Source organism: Sinohyriopsis cumingii, chromosome 11 (assembly GCF_028554795.1).
Source record: "Sinohyriopsis cumingii isolate HCF-2022 chromosome 11, ASM2855479v2, whole genome shotgun sequence".
NCBI lineage: Eukaryota > Metazoa > Mollusca > Bivalvia > Unionida > Unionidae > Sinohyriopsis > Sinohyriopsis cumingii.
Window position 1 is genome coordinate 54,896,024 of NC_142971.1, and position 19,097 is coordinate 54,915,120.

The window sequence follows — 19,097 nt, forward strand, 5'->3', positions numbered from 1 at the left end:
TAGAGCTTCTAAAGATTAGGCACTATACAAAGTCCTTATTATTATTATATTCATTTGTATCTGCATGTGTTACTCTATGTATTCACATGACTTTCATTATGTACTTGAGCATGTATTTGTCTTTGCACTTACGTCTGTATTTGTATTTGGGGCTACATTCATGTGCAAAGGTCGTGTCTGTAATACATTTCAAATAATAAAGACTGATTTGTTTATCATGCATTTGCTGCTGCAGATAATGACAGTGGTCAGTGGATAATGGATAGTGGATGTCAACATGGAAATACTCGTGTCATGTCTGCTTTGCACCTACACCATAACCACACTGGTACTTGTGTATTGTACTTGAACTTGATGGACAATATCATACTCATTACAGCTGTGGTCACTGCCTGCATTAAACAATGAAATATCCAGGATATAATTGACAGCTACACAACTTTACAATAAAAACAGATGGCATTACAGCTGTGGTCATTGCCTGCATTAAACAATGAAATATCCAGGATATAATTGACAGCTACACAACTTTACAATAAAAACAGATGACATTACAGCTGTGGTCATTGCCTGCATTAAACAATGAAATATCCAGGATATAATTGACAGCTACACAACTTTACAATAAAAACAGATGACATTACAGCTGTGGTCATTGCCTGCATTAAACAATGAAATATCCAGGATATAACTGACAGCTACACAACTTTACAATAAAAACAGATGGCATTACAGCTGCTCCCTAGGAGGTCAAAACCAACTAGATTATATCATGTGAAGCTGAAACCAAAAAGTCAAAGCTTCAAACATTTTCAAGCTTTAATTCCATTAAAAAACATAAATCTTTTGTAATTTCAATGACTGTTTGTGTTTACCGTCTTGTGTTTGCCTTGAAAAAGTCTCAGAAACAAATGTGCTTAGGCTAGTTAACAATTTTTGCACTGTTTATTGTCAGTTTGATGCATTCATCTCTTTTAATTCCCATCAGATGCGATCCCTTGCACTGTTATTTACCATAGCATATGATCTGTAACCCTTTTATATATTTTCTGATCTTGATTTTTTTTCTGACCACATGCAAACATGCATTTCAATAATGAAAAGGAAAGATACTGTTAATCTAAAGTTTATCAGTGTATGTCCAATTGTCCAGATAGCACCACTGTTCACTAAGTGTATTAATTTTTGTGTACATTTCTAGATACAATCTATTTATTAATATTTCAACTGTAATGTGTGTCTTGCATTCATTCATTTGCATGTATGTTAATCTTTTATTCCAAATATCCATCTGTCTGAACCATGCTCTTGTTGAATCATCTAAACATGCATAGATGGATTCAAAGATAGGCCAATACATGGAAAGTACTTCCAAGACTAGCCACACTGAGTAGGTAATATATATTCCAAACAATCTTTTCACAGAGCATATTAGCAAGAAAGAACATGAAGTATGAATGTTATGAATATATGTAGTTAAACCTGCCTTAGTCACCTCTATTTAGCATATGAAATTTTAAAACAAATTTGTTGGTCCCTTATTTAAGACTGTAGAAACAGACTTCTTCAAAAGAAAATCTGTTTTTTGAGGCCAGGTTTCTCTCCTCCAAGTGACGTGCTTACGACAGCTATGTATGTATATATAACCCAGTCATGTGGACAAATAAGGGAATGTCAATTTTCAAACATACTGGACAGACAACAATAAAAGGTCAACACATTTTCATAGCTATCATTTACTGACTTCCTCCTTGGTGTACATGAAATATGTAAAGAGATGTATTCCAGATGATTATCAAAGGAATGGTAGTAACAGAATGAAACAAATTCTCTTGGGCAATTTTGCTGCCCACAACAGCATTCATTCAAGTTAACAAAAAACATAGCTTTGCATAATGAAGCACATTCAGAAATAACAAAAAAAAAAACCCATTCCAAAATATGCAAAGTATTTCCTTTCCTTTTAACTGTTTAAACTTAATTTCACAGCCAAATTCAACATAAACTTTTGTTTTCTGATAATGAGAGCAAGATATAAAAAAAAAGTGCAAGATGGTACTTGCAACCACTGTCACTCATTCTCATTAAAAAGAAATAGAAGTACATTGTATTTTTCTAGGCAGGTGATTAATATGTAAGGTAATAAAGACAATAAGCAGTAAAGACAAACTCTGTATCTTTGTGATGTCTGAGTTTTGATAATCAGAATGTATCCCACACCTTCCTCCAGCATGTACACTGACATTTAAATTAGATGGTAAATTATCTACATTGGCATCTGGCATTTAGAAAGGGGAATATATTTGCATTTGGAACAGGTTTTGTATTATTTTCATACAAGAAAGGATTCCAACTCAACATGTGGTCCTCTGAGATGGCAACTTAAGGTTACAAACTACATCCATAATTAATAAATAACACAAACATTAGGTCACTGAGCAAACAAAACCTGACATACAGTAACTATATTTGTCATTTACAAAATAAAAGCATCCTAGAAATAAACAAACCCTCCTGAATTGGAGTTTAAAAGTTTGTATCTTTAAAAACATTTCTTTCAATACCTAACAAAACACATTTTATTTTTTTAATACCCACCCCCCAAATCAGTATGACAAATTTCCTATCATCAAAACTTCTATATTAATGGACAAAAATACTGAAAGGTTATTTAAATGCTCTGCATCACAAATAAGCCTAAAGCCTAGGCTATATGGATATTATAAAGGACTGGAGAATATATAAAAATCGTTAAATCTACTACTTTCCTGTATTAAGATTTGTATACAATAGCATATAAAAAAAATAATTATTTTGTCTTCTCTCCTCTTTAAATGTTATTTTTAACTCTGGACAAGAAAACAAAATTGTATTTGCCCTGCAAAAAGTTTTATTAAATTATTCAGGTCTGCAGGAAAGAGATTCTTTCACATCTGGATACATCATACATTATTCATAATTTATATGGTATGAATGTACAATTATCATATGAACATGATTGGTATCAGCAAACAATAAACATGAAGCAAAATCTAAACTAAATTAAATGTACCCCCAAAAGTGATTTCAAATCATGGAAATGAAACATACATAATTTTCCAATGAAATAAATATTACTAATCCACAGGTATCAAATCATGCAGTATACACAATAACACATTGTTTTGCATGGATTATAAAACAAAGGGAAACCACTCTTGTTGAACAATGTGTTTTTCTACAAGAAAGCTTCTATACAATAGTTTTACTTGTAGTTAACAAGATTTTTTCTTCAAATGGTAAGTCTTTCTTTAGTTCCCCTGTTTCTCACAATTTCTCAAATTTCTCACACACACTCAAGTTCTTCCACACAACAAAAGTTGACAACAAGAGGCCACTGAAGATGCCCCAGAATTAACCATAGAGCCAAGTATGCCTGGAATTGCTCATCTGTAAAATCAGCTGGGTAAGTAGAATGCTTTGTGCAGAAATTTCTTGTAATGGTGACTGCACATGTTATGCAAACAACTATTGCAAGATTTTTCTTGTTATTGATATGGCACATCAAAGTAATTTATTTTTCTAGTTACTGAAATGGTACATCAAAAGTAATTTTTCAAATATTAAAAACGCCTCTATGACATAATGACATCTGTCAATGCTGGTCAATTTCTGTTAAGCAGTAATGTTTTGTTACTTTATGTAATGGAAGTAAAGTATTTGATGGATCAGAAACATTCTTATAAATGATACAAGCTTTCAAGCTAAGATGCATTCTGTCAAATCCATCAAATTCTGCTCAGCAGTTTTTTTTGTCGAGGTTATTAAAAAGCATTTCTTATTTTTAGCAGCAGGAACTATATTTCGTAAGAGATTATCATCATTCCAAGATGCTTTCTGTCAAATTTTGTCATACTCTGTTGTGTGGTTTCTGAGGTGTCATTTAAAAGATTTTCCACTTTTATTAACAGTGACCAAATTTAATGGTGAATTTTCTGTCATATTTTCTATTAAAAAAATGTTCAAGCACGTTAAATGTCAATTTTTAAAAATCAAATTTTGACAAATTCTGCAGTTCAGTTTCTGGGAAGAAAGAAGACAACATATAATGTTTAAGCAATTTTTAGTAAAAGTGACAAAATTTGATGGCAGCCCGACATAATTTCTACAAGCATCAAAGCCCTTTTTATGATGCTTTTCATTAAAATTGGCAAATTCAATTTTGACAAGTCATTTAAAACATTTACTAGCTTTAGCACAATCTGTGATATTTTATGGTGAATTGATCTAATTTACAAAAATATGGAAGTCATCTAGGTCAGGATGTTTCTATTGCGTTTGGTAAAATTCTGTTAAGTGATTTATCAGAAGTTGTTTAAAGGTTCTTCTATTTTTAATCAGCCATATTTTATGGCAACTTGACATAATCTGTAACAACTTGAAAGCTATTTATGCCAGGATAGTTCTTATCAAGATCTTAAAGAAATGAAGAAGAAAGTTCTTTTTTTCACAGCAAGATTAAACAAAATACCACATTCTAAACAATAAACAGAGCTACAACCATCTAAATATTCACATAGTGTAACTAATTATGCAGGCAGACACTAAGGTATGAAAATTTGACAAATACCTAAGTATCTGGAAGAAATGATACAAAAATTAGTAAAAGGATCTGGAGATACAAAGTTCCAAGGAAGAAATTAAACAACCAAGGTTAATACAGGAACCCAACCAATCCCGGATTTTATTAAAGCTGAATTTCTATGCCAATTGGGAGATATAGGCTAAAACAAGATTTAACCATGTAAAAAAACAAAATGGATGAAACAAAAAATGATTCAAAGGTCTTAATTCCATTGGTTTTCCTGAACAGGAAATATGTGAATGACAAATCAGATGCTACAGTGCCAAGCCAGAAATTTGGTAACAGTGCTAGAAGAAAAAAAAATATCTTTATGTTATTTCAACAATCTTCAGATAGGTCCTGTAATATGGATTTCTCTGAATCATCACAGCATACTTTGACTGTGCATACTTGTTATATACATATATACATACAAAATGTAGCCGATTATCTAGGAATTTATTATATAAAGCAATATGGGGTTGGCATAACATACCAATCACCGATTCACCAAGTAAATTAAAAACAGAATTGCATATATATATATACCTCTATGCACCTTATTCAGTACATGAAATGTAGTGCTGTACGTTTTTTAGCATTCAGCTGTGTTATGACCTGGTGGTATATACAAAAAATATCAAGCTCTACTCTAATAATGTCACAGAAGATATCCTCCTAATATTTATGTGTTATAACCTAGTGGCATATATACATAGATATCAAGCTCTGCTCAGGTGATATCCTGACATTTAAGCAAACATCTGTCTGCTGAACAATGATTTTGCTGCTGTTCAATAAACAACATGACCCATCAAAAAGAACATAAGCAAGCAATTTTATTCCATCAACATCTAGTTTCAATTGTCTGGAATTCAATATTTTATTTATATCTAGACTTTTATACCACTGATTTCATGTAATGCAAAATTTCAGACAGCTGCTTAGCTTCTGGATCACATTATTTACAAAGCCTGTGAACAAGCACAATGATGTACATGTTTTGAACATATGATGTCAAGATATGAGCCAAAATACAGCAACAATTTTTTTCTTTAATAATGAGAATGGACTTTTTTTTTCAGTAATGTACCATGGACTTATTTGTAGTAATGTTTACTAAGCTATCTCAATATATTTTTTCACAGATTCCTAACTTCCGTAAGTTTGTTTCTTTACAGTCATTTTTCTAAGAATTAGGAAACTGGTAGATACTACTTTACTGCTTCATTCTTGCACCTATCTTAAACAAGAAAATATTCTCAAATTTCCTTCTAAAATGTTAACTGCATCACAGAATTGTAATTTACTGGAGCAAGTTTCTTCTACTCACTTGTATTAGATATATAAAAATGTAAACTAACATGAAACTGAAAATTAAATTGACCCACAATGTCTTTTTTTGCAACAATTAAGCACTATTATAGACATACACAAGGTTTACAGATGAGGGTTGGTAAAAAAAAAGACATTAAACCAATCACACCTGTGGAATCTATCAAATACAATAGTAGGTATATGTTTTCACTTAAATAACTTTCATTTTTTTTTATTAAATTTGAATTGCAAGATTAAACTGATCATAAAATGTAACTGTCATTATAAACTGCAATTAATTCAGTTATACAAGGTTTCTGAGAAACTTTGTTGCAGCATTTTGATTACCCATACAACTGACCAATTACCAGTACAACTAAGCAAAATTTTGCTGATTATTCAAACTTGATACTGATATAAAGATGCATTAAATCAGGTAACCTTCATATCAATACTAATAACTGTATTTCCAAATGTTAAACTAATATTTGAAAAATCTCACAGAGCATGATTTGGACATTATCACAAAACAAAGGTTTGTATATCTACATGGCACAAGTATTATTTTAGACCCCTTTGCAACCTCATAATAAACTCAAGGTTACAATGAGACTAAAATAGCTCACTTTTTGTTGTTGTTTTCTATTCTCAGTAACAATGGCAGCTACAATGTAAAGCAAACCAACATTGTTTATAATTCTGATGGCAGCCTGGAATCAGACACACTGTGAAGGGTTTGTTGCCAAGTAACTCTTTTAAAAAATATCATCATATTTGGATAAATTGCTGTTTAAGAACTCATCCCAAGATTCTTCTATCTCTAGTAATGGCAATTATATTTGCGAATTTCTTTTTATCAAAATGAAATGCTTTGATGGAGGGAGCTCTCAGTTCTCATCATGCAAATTTGTAAACCAATTCTGAACAAAGGGCAACACAATATAATCTGCTTCAGCTACAATAACCATACTGGAAGACCAAGTGCAAATTTGTAAACCAATTCTGAACAAAGGGCAATACAAAATAATCTGCTTCAGCTATACAGTAACCATATTGGAAGAACAAATATAATAATTTCTAAAAAATTAGAAAAGCTTAATGCAAGAATGTACTAAATATGGATGATCAATTTTTGAAGGTTTGTTCAAGGTTTTTGTGATTTGTATTTTTTTTAGTGATGAAGGCTTTATGTAACTGCACATAAGCCTCGTGCTTAAAATTGGAAATGTCATGATCTCATTGTCATATTGGCTTGAAAATAGCAAGCTTGCTGAAAATAAAAACTGAAACTTGTAATACATGTGTTATATATGACAGATGATGTACCAAAAGTTTATGGTAGAAACATAAAACTTCATAAAATTATTAACAAGAGTACCATGATATGCATGTTCCATATTTCATAGAACTTCACATATATAATTTCAAGATTTGTGCAAAGACCATTTTACTTCTTTCAGCCACAATGACCAGGACCTTAGACCCCCAAACCAATAGGTTTTCTCCTTATCCCAAGTACAAGTCAGCCACTAAGTTTGGTCTGGGTTCGTGATGTAAAACTAATGTTATGATGTATAAATCATCTATTGGATAATGGTACCATAAGCCTTATTTTCAGCTTACATTCATTGTTCAAGTAAGGTAAATATACAAAGTTAGTCACACAACTAGAAATATTAGCAACTTTTAATAACACAAAAAATTACATGAGAGTACAAATCAGCAATTAGTTTTCCAAAATATTACAATATTACTGGTAATGTACTGAAAGAAGGCAAATATTTATTTTCAAATCCCTTTTGGAATTCTTCTGAAAGCTGACTAAATAATGCCTACCGTTATGTTCAGCTATCACACACATTGTATTCCTAAGAAGAAGCAATGCTAGTAATTGAAGCCATGTTTGGAGGAGTCCTCCAACAAACAGTTAACCTAGTGCCAGATTAACTACACATTAAGCACAAGCTAAGGTTATCAGGGGCACCAGAAAAAAATTCAAATTAAATGTTGATGATAAAACTGAATTATATATGACCATTTTGATCTGTATGTATAAGTATTTTGATTTGGAATGATGGCAACACTGGTATTTTCCCATCTTTTTAGCCTTTAACATTGTTTTTTTTTTTTAGTTTCATATTTTGTAGGGGATGGTGCACCATAATATTTTTAGTACTTAGGGCCCTGTAAGGCCTCAATTTAGCACTGAATTTACATCATCCTTGATTATGTATGCTTTTTTTGTGATGTGTGTGTTTGCAATGATGCATGTTTGTCCTATGATGCTCACATGCTTTTGACATGAAGTTTGACTAATGCAATCCTGTGCAGAAACTCTAGTGGTGCAACTGCCAGAACCAGGCTGACATTTGGGTGCCAAAATAAAGACTTATGGTTTCACTGGGACTCAGATAAAGTTCCAGACTAATGAATCCAAACAGTAAGATTTTTTATAAAGCAATTTAAAAAATTAAAAAAAAACTGAACTATTTTTACTCAATGACTAATAGTTCAGCCTTTGACAGATATGCATTTACTCTGCTCTGTATGTACATGCTAGTATCCTTCTATCATTGCAAGCCTTGTGCAATAATCCACTGGTCTCCATTACCACCCATGACTGCTTGTGTGGAGATGTCCTCAATTCTCAAGAGCATGTATAAATGTTCTGGACCAATTTCTGCAAGTATGCATGAACAAATTTTTCAACATGATGTAACAATCTGCTGTACATTAATGGAGGTGTCCTTTATATTGATCAACATAAGACTATGTCTGAAGAGAAACTGGCTCATTTGAACATCATAAAAGGTCCTAGTGGGTCACAAATGTGAGAAAAATTTACTCACGCTTGCAGCGACTATTTAAGCAGGTTTAAATATGTTCACGCAAACTAAGCAAATCTCTCCACAGGTGGCCAAAGGTGGTAAATAAGTGTAGCAGATTATCACCTGTTTGCTTGTGACAATGGCATCTTTCTACAAACAAGGGAACTATCTTGCTTTGTTACCAAAGCTTTTGAGAATAAGCACAATACTTCATTGGAACTGGATCCTTTCCTAGAATGATCAAGTACTTCTCTGAGAGAAAGTGAATAAATATTTTGTTTATGAAAGTTTACTGATCATGTATGAGAAAGATATAAAGGTCTTTTGAAATTTTTGTCCATGCCAATAATACATCAATCATGCCTTCATCTACTATACATAGCTGCCAACCCCCAAGTACAAAATACTGCTTATGATAAAAATACAGATTTTTAGGAACAAATAATGATTTTTAAATTTTTTATGCATATATAACTATTTACAACACATACAACCATCAGTAAAGTAGGACAGAGCCTTACATAATTATTTAATGTCAAAGATGCATGTGCTGCACACTTGCAACTTCTGGATGGGCACCATGTTCCGTTCGGGTGCCCATTCAGAAGGTGCAAGAGTGCAACACACTCAGACACAGGCTGTTTATAGGAGCCTTTTCCACACCTTGTTTTTTTCTCTCCAATCTTTATCGATTCCAATGTACCAACTTTCATTGATCATCTCAATTCTGTGCGATTTTCTTACTGAACTGTTTTCGTTCTAGCATACGAGTAGTCCTTTGACATTTTACTGTCTGGATAATGTGTGTGAAATAAATCACCAGCAACACTAGTAACTGAAAGATGAAGGTTCATTTCTAAAAGAAATTTAAGAAACCGAGTTTCATTCAAATTACATAAAGGTTCTCTCTGGTATTTATATACGTCGTTAAGTTCTGGTTGAGTTGTGTATGACGAAGCAGCAAGCTGATGTTTATTAGCTTTTTTGTGCTCTTGTATTTCATGGGCACCTCCATGCCCAATAGCAAAATCACATTACACAATTTGCCAGATGTAAAGTTTTCTCCTTTACTAGAAACAAGATGGCGCAATTGTCCTTCCAGTTTTGTTTTCTTGTATTTCCTGGAGAAATCTGAATATTCTGCTTTCCTATTCAACATGATTAGAAGCTGAATATTACGAATAGGAGATACAGTGACAGCGGTAACCGTTTGTGAAATCCAAAATGGCGGATCAAGACAGGGATGGTAGCCTTGATTTCAAATGAACCAATCATATTTTTTTTAAGAATTAACAAACACATTTGTTGCAGAAAAAACGTACACCCATATTCAGGTCCAAAATACGAGAAATGGGACACTTGGCAGCTATGTACCATATCATCTATCTGGATTACTCTAAACCTGGTAATATACTTTTCCCTATTTATAGTATTAGAAAACAATTTTTTCTGGCTCCACAACTTGGGGATCCAAAGGAAATTTCAAAAGATTGTATGTCCTGAACAATTGTTAGATGGGATGGCTGATGGGTAATCCAGAATATTTATTTTCTTGCAAACCATCCTTTGTTTCCAAAAATGAAAAACTATCAAGAATAACATTAACAAAACTTGTGCCAGCATCCTAATTTAAGTGAAAATAAATGCAAGTCATCTGTTTTCTAAATCAGACATGGATCTTTCAGTACTGGAAAAATATTGTCTTCCAATAAATCCAAAAAATTTCAACAGTATTAACAAAAGATGATGTCCAATTACAATCTGCCCTGTGTTTAGTATTCCTCGATGCAGATACCTGATATTTTTGTGCATAAACCACTTTTCACTTTTCAGTCAGTGACCTTGACCCCAAAATGAACAGGCTTCATCATTACACGAAAAGTAAGCGACCCATAAAATTTGGTCCAGTTATGTGATATTATTGTGCAGAAGCCACTTTTATTCTTTCAGTCTCAAAGACATTGGCCTTTGAACTCATAATGAAAAGGGTCCTTCCTCACCACAAGCGCAAGTCATCCACAAAGTTATTAACTACAGATTATGAAAAACTCAAGTTATTGTGTGGAAACCATTTTCCTTCTTTCAGTTACAGATACTTTGTTTTTCTGACCCCATGTTTGGTAGCCATATATGAAGAATGCATGATTATTGTGTGGAAAATAGTTTTCTTCTTTCAGCCACAGTGGCCTTGACCTTTGCAATTGAAATCAATAGGGTTCTTCCTTACCCCAATTGCAAGCCATCCACAAAGTCTGGTGACAATCCAAACTAGACAATTCAACTTATTATGCAGAAACAATATTTCTTCCTTCAGTCACACCGACCTTGACCTATAATTGCAAAATTAACAGGATTCTTCCCTATCCCAACTGCAAGCCACCCCCAAAGTATCGTAAATGGAGATAGTGGGGAACTCCAAGTTACTGTGCAGAAACAAAACAGACATTGGGACAGCACCATTACGAACTATGCTCCACTTTATGGCAGGTATAACAAAATATTATAAATACATTTTATCTAACAATAAAATCTTATTAATCATTTACTTGCATTAAAATGTTAATTTCCAGTAATCCTTAATTTACTAACATGCAAGTTTCATTGCCATAATGTTTTAAATTTTTTTCAAAATAAAGAATCCATGTGTATCATGTCAGATGTATTAGCAAATATCTGCTATTTGATGTTACATAATGAACAAAACTGCATATCACCTACAGGTACTATATGTACTTCACCTCTATTTTTATAACACTGTAAAAACATTGCATATCATCTACAGGTACTATGTGTACTTCACCTCTATCTTTTTAACACTGTGAAAATCTCCCAAAGTGATCCATTAGGAATTTTTTCACTGTAGTTTGTGAAATGCACGATACCAGTATATGATTAATGATGAACATTCTTTCATTTAGTATGTGTATCAGATATAATATACTAATGTACTCAGAAACTGATAAACAGCTGTTATTTACAATACATAATTATAACAACTTAAGGCCTCATTTTTGTATGGTTCATATTAACCTGTTGTATGAATTGCAAGCTGTGGTAAAACAGTGTCAGTTTATTATGTTGTTCTCTGACAATTCCAGATCTATTGATATAAACCTAAAAAATGAACTTCTTACCACAGAAAATGCATATGTTATATTTAATATACCAAACTGTTTTTAATATGGAATATCAGCATCTTTGTGTCAGTTTCAATGCTTGATAAAATCACTTTAAATGATAAGATAGAGAGAGCATGTAGTAGTAGTATACAAGCTATGTTAACTTGCAGACATAAATGGCTGTACAAAGGCCTGTGTGTAATAATGTCAATCTCCTCACAAGGAATATACAGCTAACCTAACTCCAAAGTGGTCAACAATGTTATGTAAATAGACTGTATACAGCTTCAATTAAAGGTGCAAGTACAGACATTTACAACTACACTTTAACAAAACTTAAAGCAGCAGTCAAGATCGAGGCAAGCTACAGCTAAATATATCCATGTCCTATTCTTTTGTCTTATTGCTAGCTGACTGGATGTGATCTATCAGCACAAACTTACCACCTGGCTCAAAAGCAAATGAGGGATGATAGCATAATGCATGGGACCTGGGAAGGACACATCTTAAAATAACATACTTGCAAAGACCACACCACATACTTTCTTGGACTGGGTATTTCCTTTTTCCATCAGCATTTCATTTTTAAAAATTAGTTACTAGATAAATGCTTAACATTCTTCAGTAGTCTAATCCAAGCCACTTTGTTTCTTAATAATGATAATGTTAGCTCTTTCCTTTATTCTGTGCATTAGAACAAGTACTACAAGATGCATCTGTGTGGCTTGGGGTTGAAGTGGAAGGAAGAAGAGAGGAAGAGGAGGGGTAGGAGGAAGAGGAGGAGGAAGAAAACAAAGAAGGGGTGGATGCAGCATTCTTCTTCAGGCTGTCCAGATACTCCTGTTGAGACTGAGCAATCACTTGAGCCAAGATCTCATCTTCATCCCAGTCAGATAAGCCTTGGGGGGGCAAAAAAAAAAGAGGAAGACAAGTTACCTTTTTGAGTCAAGTTGGAAAATCTCTTTTATTGAGCAAACAAATATATCTTACACGTATCTTTACATTAAAGGCTTGGTTGGATAACACACAAAAAAAACAAAACCAAGCAGGTCTGATGCAGGAGTGTACACTATGTTTTATATTTTAATCTAAAACTGTTTCGATTATTAAATGTGAAATATATATGTTCAAATGCAACCTAAACTCAGAATGAAGAATCCTGAATATGCTCTATAATGATAATGAAAATAAATGAACTATATGTTTAATTAATTGTTTTTAAATGGCTTCAAGATATAATTTATGAATTTAATAATCATTAATTTGTTATCTCAGTCTTGAAAGCAGACCACAAGAGTTATAATGCCCAACCTTTCGCATGGAACACAAAACCCTATTCTAAGCATGGTCATTCAAATGATATGAAAGTAATGATTGTATGGAGGGATGCAACAGAAGAATGCAAATCTAAACTCCATGATCCACCATTTTGTTGCTGTAATGTGGGTCAATCAGTAAGCTCTCTTCAAAAATGGTTACTAATATTCCATTTGATAATGTTGGGTCATCACTTCTTTATTACAGTGATTTGGGACAAGCTGTGAGCTTTCTATATATTAGTTACTGATATTCCATTTTATAATCCCTTTTTCTTTTTGGAACATAATACACAACTTAAGCAGTTGTGGAGAACATGGAAACAAATTTGGTTTCAAAGTTGTGTCAACCAATATCTTCGCAAAACCTCATGTAGTTAAATGAAAGGAAAGGTAATATTGTTCTTACCATACATGGAAGCTGGGAAATCATTCATCAGGGAATGTGTCTCATCAAAGCCTCCCACAGCTCCCTGTAAGGTATCATCCAGAGGACTTGTAATTTCACTTGTTGTCTGCATAGGCTTAGGTGATCCTATAATAATACATAAAGTCAAACACTATTTAATGTCTGTTAGGAATGCTGTCCATATTTCAAACCAATCAATCCAATCCTTCTACATTTTAAAACAAGAATAAATGGTAATTATAGTGTTACTGTGGGTATCAAATTTTTAAGTTTTATGTGAAATTATAACATTACAAAAAGGTGTCCTCAACAGTAGTCAAACTAAATAACACAACATAAAGAGAAATCTATATTATCAAAAGGTGAGCATGCAAGTTGATAACATAAATCTCTCTTAAGTAGGCACATGGGGTTGTGGTATATATTTGTGAGCCAGCAAAGTTAAATTAATATATGAGGGTATTTTTTATGTGTATACGAGTTATGTGGCCTAACTGGTTGAGCACTGCACTACTGATATTGCCATGTGAGGTTTTAATCACAGTCGCTGTAAAAATATCTATCTTTATTAAAAGTGGAGACAGTTGAGTTCTGGGTGGTTGTACCACGTGAAAATCAAACTAACATTTCTCATAAGTGTTAATTACCTAACTTGCACACATAATTTTTTGACAGACAGACTAGTCTGAATCTACCTCTGAGACTTCTAGGATGCTGTTTGGCACTGTAGGAGTTCAAATAGGTTGCAGGCCACACTGCAGTACTGACTTAACACTTGTCTACTAACATAACAATATATGTACAACAGCTGTAAACAGCAGAGTGCCTAATCTCAAAGGAATATTGCCTGCAGCACAACCTTAGCAAAACTGTTACCTTGTGTGTGAAAATATCCAAGTCACTTTAAAGATTCATAAACATACAAAATGATTGTAGCAATACATGGCTGAATCCAGTATGGACATTAAAGTGCTGTTGTCATGTGTGTGTAACTGAATGTATCTGAGCAACTTTGTTACCCAAGACCAACAAAATTCATCATGTGAGCAAGCCCAGCAGTTGTGAATGCTTAGAGGACAAAACAGTCAAATTCAATAAGCAGCAGGGGATATCAACTGACCTTTTTTTTGGGAGGGAGGGGTAACAAAGCCTCCCCCACCCCCCACAGCTCAATATGAAACATGAGCATGAAAATAGTGCCACTATCAGACTGAATTTCTTATTTCATTGACTTCATGCATGTGCCAGTGATGATAATAATGGCAGGTAACAAAATAACATGTTTGGTACTAATATCAGTGACCACTGCATTCCAATATTTGAATGTCATCTGCTAACCAATCAGGTTCCTGTTCCTTAAAACTCCCATTTCATTTGGAAACTCATTAAAAATCACATTATTTTCCTGATAAGGTACTACATGCACATAATGTACCTATAGGAGATTTTCCACATTCAGATGGTATAGTTAAGATGAATAAATCTACCTGATGCCAGAGACAGCTGATCCATGGCAGCTTTGGGTGACCCCTGGTCATCAGGTCTCTGGGGACTGTTCTGGCCCGAATTTGAAGTGCCGCACTTGCTCCGTGGTGAGCGCCCAAGTCTGGATTCAGGAGATCCCAAGTTTTCCAATGGTGGGTATTCACTGGATGAACTGCAGGTAGCACTTGCTGTTCTTGGCTGAAAAATAATGGATAAAATGAATTATGTTTTTGCATGAATATCAACACAAAGTTACCAGAGAAGACACTCTCTTGCATTATATGATGTACCCTTCCAGTAATATTACTTTCAACACAAATCCTAACATTAATGCAGCTGTCACTATTGCCTCAAGAAAGTAATATCTGTCTGTCTCACTATTTACAAAGCAACTGAAAAGAAAACACACCAAAACACCATACATAAAACAATAATCCTATGACATATTACATATTATCTTTGATTCTTTCATCTTTGTTTCATAAGAAAATATGTACATCCATATAAAAACCAAGGGAAAACACAAAACATGTTTCCTGACTGAATTCAGTTGTATGCCAAAAGGGACAATCTGCTCTCCATAACAAGAGATCTTTAAACTGACACCTTGCCTGAGAAAGCTCATCCGACTGGTTATCTGCCAAGCAGCCAAATCTATCAGTATTTGGATTGGGTCAGTATAGATATTTTCTGTACAAATTTCTTCCAATTCTTTTGATTGCATATCTTACAAAAACATTTATCTCAAAGATTTTATGTTTTTTTATATCTTCATCCATATTTGCTGGCTCATCATGATGATGTGTCTAACTCTGAAAGGCCTTTATGGCAGGCTGCTCAATCCCAAAGAGCTATTTTTGCAATGAAGTCATTAAACAGATTTAGTTGTTTTTTTAAAATCAGTATAATGGTGGCAACAGTTGATGGCAGACTAGCAACAATGGTATAAATACTTAAGTCCTTCATGCTATATTGTTCTTGTCAAAATTTGGTAAAATTTTGTTGTGTGCATTTTGAGAATAAAATAATAAGTTGTTTTTCCATTTGAAGTAATATCAGTGATGTGGGCTTCCATTTCTCCAATACTGTATATACTTACTTATAAACTGAGCCAAATTGCAACAACAACGATCCTGATCTGCCATATCATTATGTGCCTGCATATCTTTACTTAAAACACTGCTTGTAGTTTATGCCAGCCTGGAATTTTAAATCTTCTGTAATAATATTTACATTTAATACTTTTTCCTCAAACTAAAAATTATTAATTTTAAGGTGTATTATTTTCGAAAAACTGCATAAACCGTACTATTTGAAATGTGTGCAGTTTATATTCTAAACTTTTTATATCTGGCATGGGGAAAAACTCTGCATAATCCAAAACAGTGATTTTCAATAGTAAATATAATGCATTACATCCCTTGCTGTCCTTTAGAAGACAGCTAGGTCTATAAAAACAATGTTTATTTCTATATTCAAGCATTAAAAAGCCCATTAGGTTTATAAATGGGAATTAGATCTTCTGTTTTTTAATAATTTTGTTTCAGCTACGTTTCTTGAAATTACACTTGCATGATCTAATTTTATTCCTATATGAAACGACATTACTTCTAATATGCAACAATCCAGTGTTAAATGATAGTAACATATGCATTCTCCATGTAATTACTAAAATAATTTGCATCTGATAAACCTCGGACAGTGAACTGCATGCAGAAGTAGCCACTTATGAATCATACTTTCTTGTCTATGTCCAGCAGGTATTATAAAATATTGAAAAGAATGGTAGGCATATCTTAAACTGTAACTGATGAATGAAATAATATGCAATCTGGTCACAATATTCTGAAAATCTTAAAAATGTGTTTCTTTTAAATATTTGTTTTGAATGGATGGAAAATGCATGAGGTAGGTGTCAGGGAAAACTGCACGTCCAGATATTTGATTATTGACCATAAATAAATCTGGAATTGTTGCAGAAGAAATGCAAATTGTATTATTTTTTTATATTAAAAGCTAACAAAACAAAATTGAAAACAGGAGTCACTGTGTGCTACTGGCAGAGAAGAATATCCAAGATAAGACCTCTGAATAATGAAACCTTCTCTGATCTTTTCTTGAGAAATTCTTAACAAATTGGAAACTATTTTCTTATGTTTGAGTGAGAATGTTCACAAGGTACATGTAAGTGTCTATGCTGCTGCTAGCAATGGCCAAAGTCACTAAAGACAGTAAACACTAAGATAGCAATTAATATCCATTTTAAAAAAAATATGTATCTGGCAACGTAAACATTCGAGGTTAGTGGCAGTCTGCCAAACTGCAATGTACAGTCAACAGCTGCCAACATATTTTTAATGCTGAATTCACACCGACAGCAATGTGGCTATGTATTGCCAACAAATGGTCAAGTTCCAGAAATGTAAAGACACACTAAGGCTGATTAAATATTTTTCAGGACATGTAGTTTCAGAAAATACACTTGTCCCACCATTTGAATCTCTTGCCTAGGTTTGATGAGGTACATTTTAATCCAAGTTAAGAACAAAAGAAACAATGTAAAGCATATTTATGTCTCCAAAAGACCTATCTTTTACTTTTTGCTATTTTCAAGGTATATTTTATGCACTAATTCTTACTCCAACATTCTTGCATCAGTATTTGTATCAGCATGAATGGCCAGGAATTAACTGTAATTCAGACACTCTTCTCTCTAGTGTTTCCATAGCAGATAATGGCTTTCCATATTAAGCTAAAGTGTAGGTCATGTTGAAGAAAGCAACATTCATTTTTCATTTTGTTCTCAGCAAATTTTAAAACTGCCTTTCCTAGAGGAGTATTAGCAACTCCTAATAACAGCAATTTTCTGAAGATGCTGGCTAGTGTCATGCATATACTCTGCTGTACAGGCTTTATGAGGTCCAAACTGTCACAAGATTTGCTTAATTAAATTTTGAACATGTCTTCTCCATTGGCAAGTGCACTGGCTGAATTTCCAACCTATGTATAATCTGGAGAACAGGCTAAAGGATTTGATCAGCCCACTCATGTATAATCTGGGACAACAGGCTAAGGTCTCCGATCAGCCTGCACATGTATAATCTGTGACAACAGGCTTAGGGATTTGATCAGCCTGCACATGTATAATCTGGGACAACAGGCTATAGGATTTGATCAGCCTGCACATGTATAATCTGGGACATTAGACTAAGGGATTTGATCACCTTGCACATGTATAATCTGGGACAACAGGCTTAGGGATTTGATCAGCCTGCACATGTATAATCTGGGACAACAGGCTATGGGATTTGATCAGCCTGCACATGTATAATCTGGGACAACAGGCTAAGGGATTTGATCAGCTTGCACATGTATGATCTGGGACAACAGGCTTAGGGATTTGATCACCTTGCACATGTATAATCTGGGACAACAGGCTAAGGGATTTGATCAGCCTGCACATGTATAATCTGGGACAACAGGCTAATGGATTTGATCAGCTTGCACATGTATAGTCTGGGACAACTGGCTAAGGGATTTGATCAGCCTGCACATGTATAATCTGGGACAACAGGCTAAAGGATTTGATCAGCCTGCACATGTATAATCTGGGACAACAGGCTAAGGGATCTGATCAGCCTGCACATGTATAATCTGGGACAACAGGCTAATGGATTTGATCAGCTTGCACATGTATAATCTGGAACAACAGGCTTAGGGATTTGATCAGCCTGCACATGTATAATCTGGGACAACAGGCTAAGGGATTTGATCAGCCTGCTCAAGTATAATCTGGGACAACAGGCTTAGGGATTTGATCAGCCTGCACATGTATAGTCTGGGACAACTGGCTAAGGGATTTGATCAGCCTGCACATGTATAATCTGGGACAACAGGCTAAAGGATTTGATCAGCCTGCACATGTATAATCTGGGACAACAGGCTAAGGGATTTGATCAGCTTGCACATAATCTGGAATAACAGGCTAAGGGATTTGATCAGTCTGCACATGTATAATCT

The 19,097-nt window shown here is 33.8% G+C and overlaps 1 protein-coding gene across 1 annotated transcript in view; it reads right to left on the minus strand.

Moving 5' to 3' along the window:
- Positions 1 to 1,718: 1,718 nt before the first annotated feature.
- The window catches only part of LOC149788481 (OTU domain-containing protein 5-A-like), a 42,982-nt gene continuing 25,603 nt past the window's right edge, over positions 1,719 to 19,097 (minus strand). Inside the window, exons 8-10 of the mRNA XM_089974468.1 lie at positions 15,080 to 15,275; positions 13,593 to 13,718; positions 1,719 to 12,766 (exon numbers count right to left, since the gene is read on the minus strand). Of these exons, the coding sequence (XP_089830594.1) occupies positions 12,534 to 12,766; positions 13,593 to 13,718; positions 15,080 to 15,275 (555 nt within the window). The 3' untranslated portion in view covers positions 1,719 to 12,533. The remainder of the gene's footprint in view (positions 12,767 to 13,592; positions 13,719 to 15,079; positions 15,276 to 19,097) is intronic.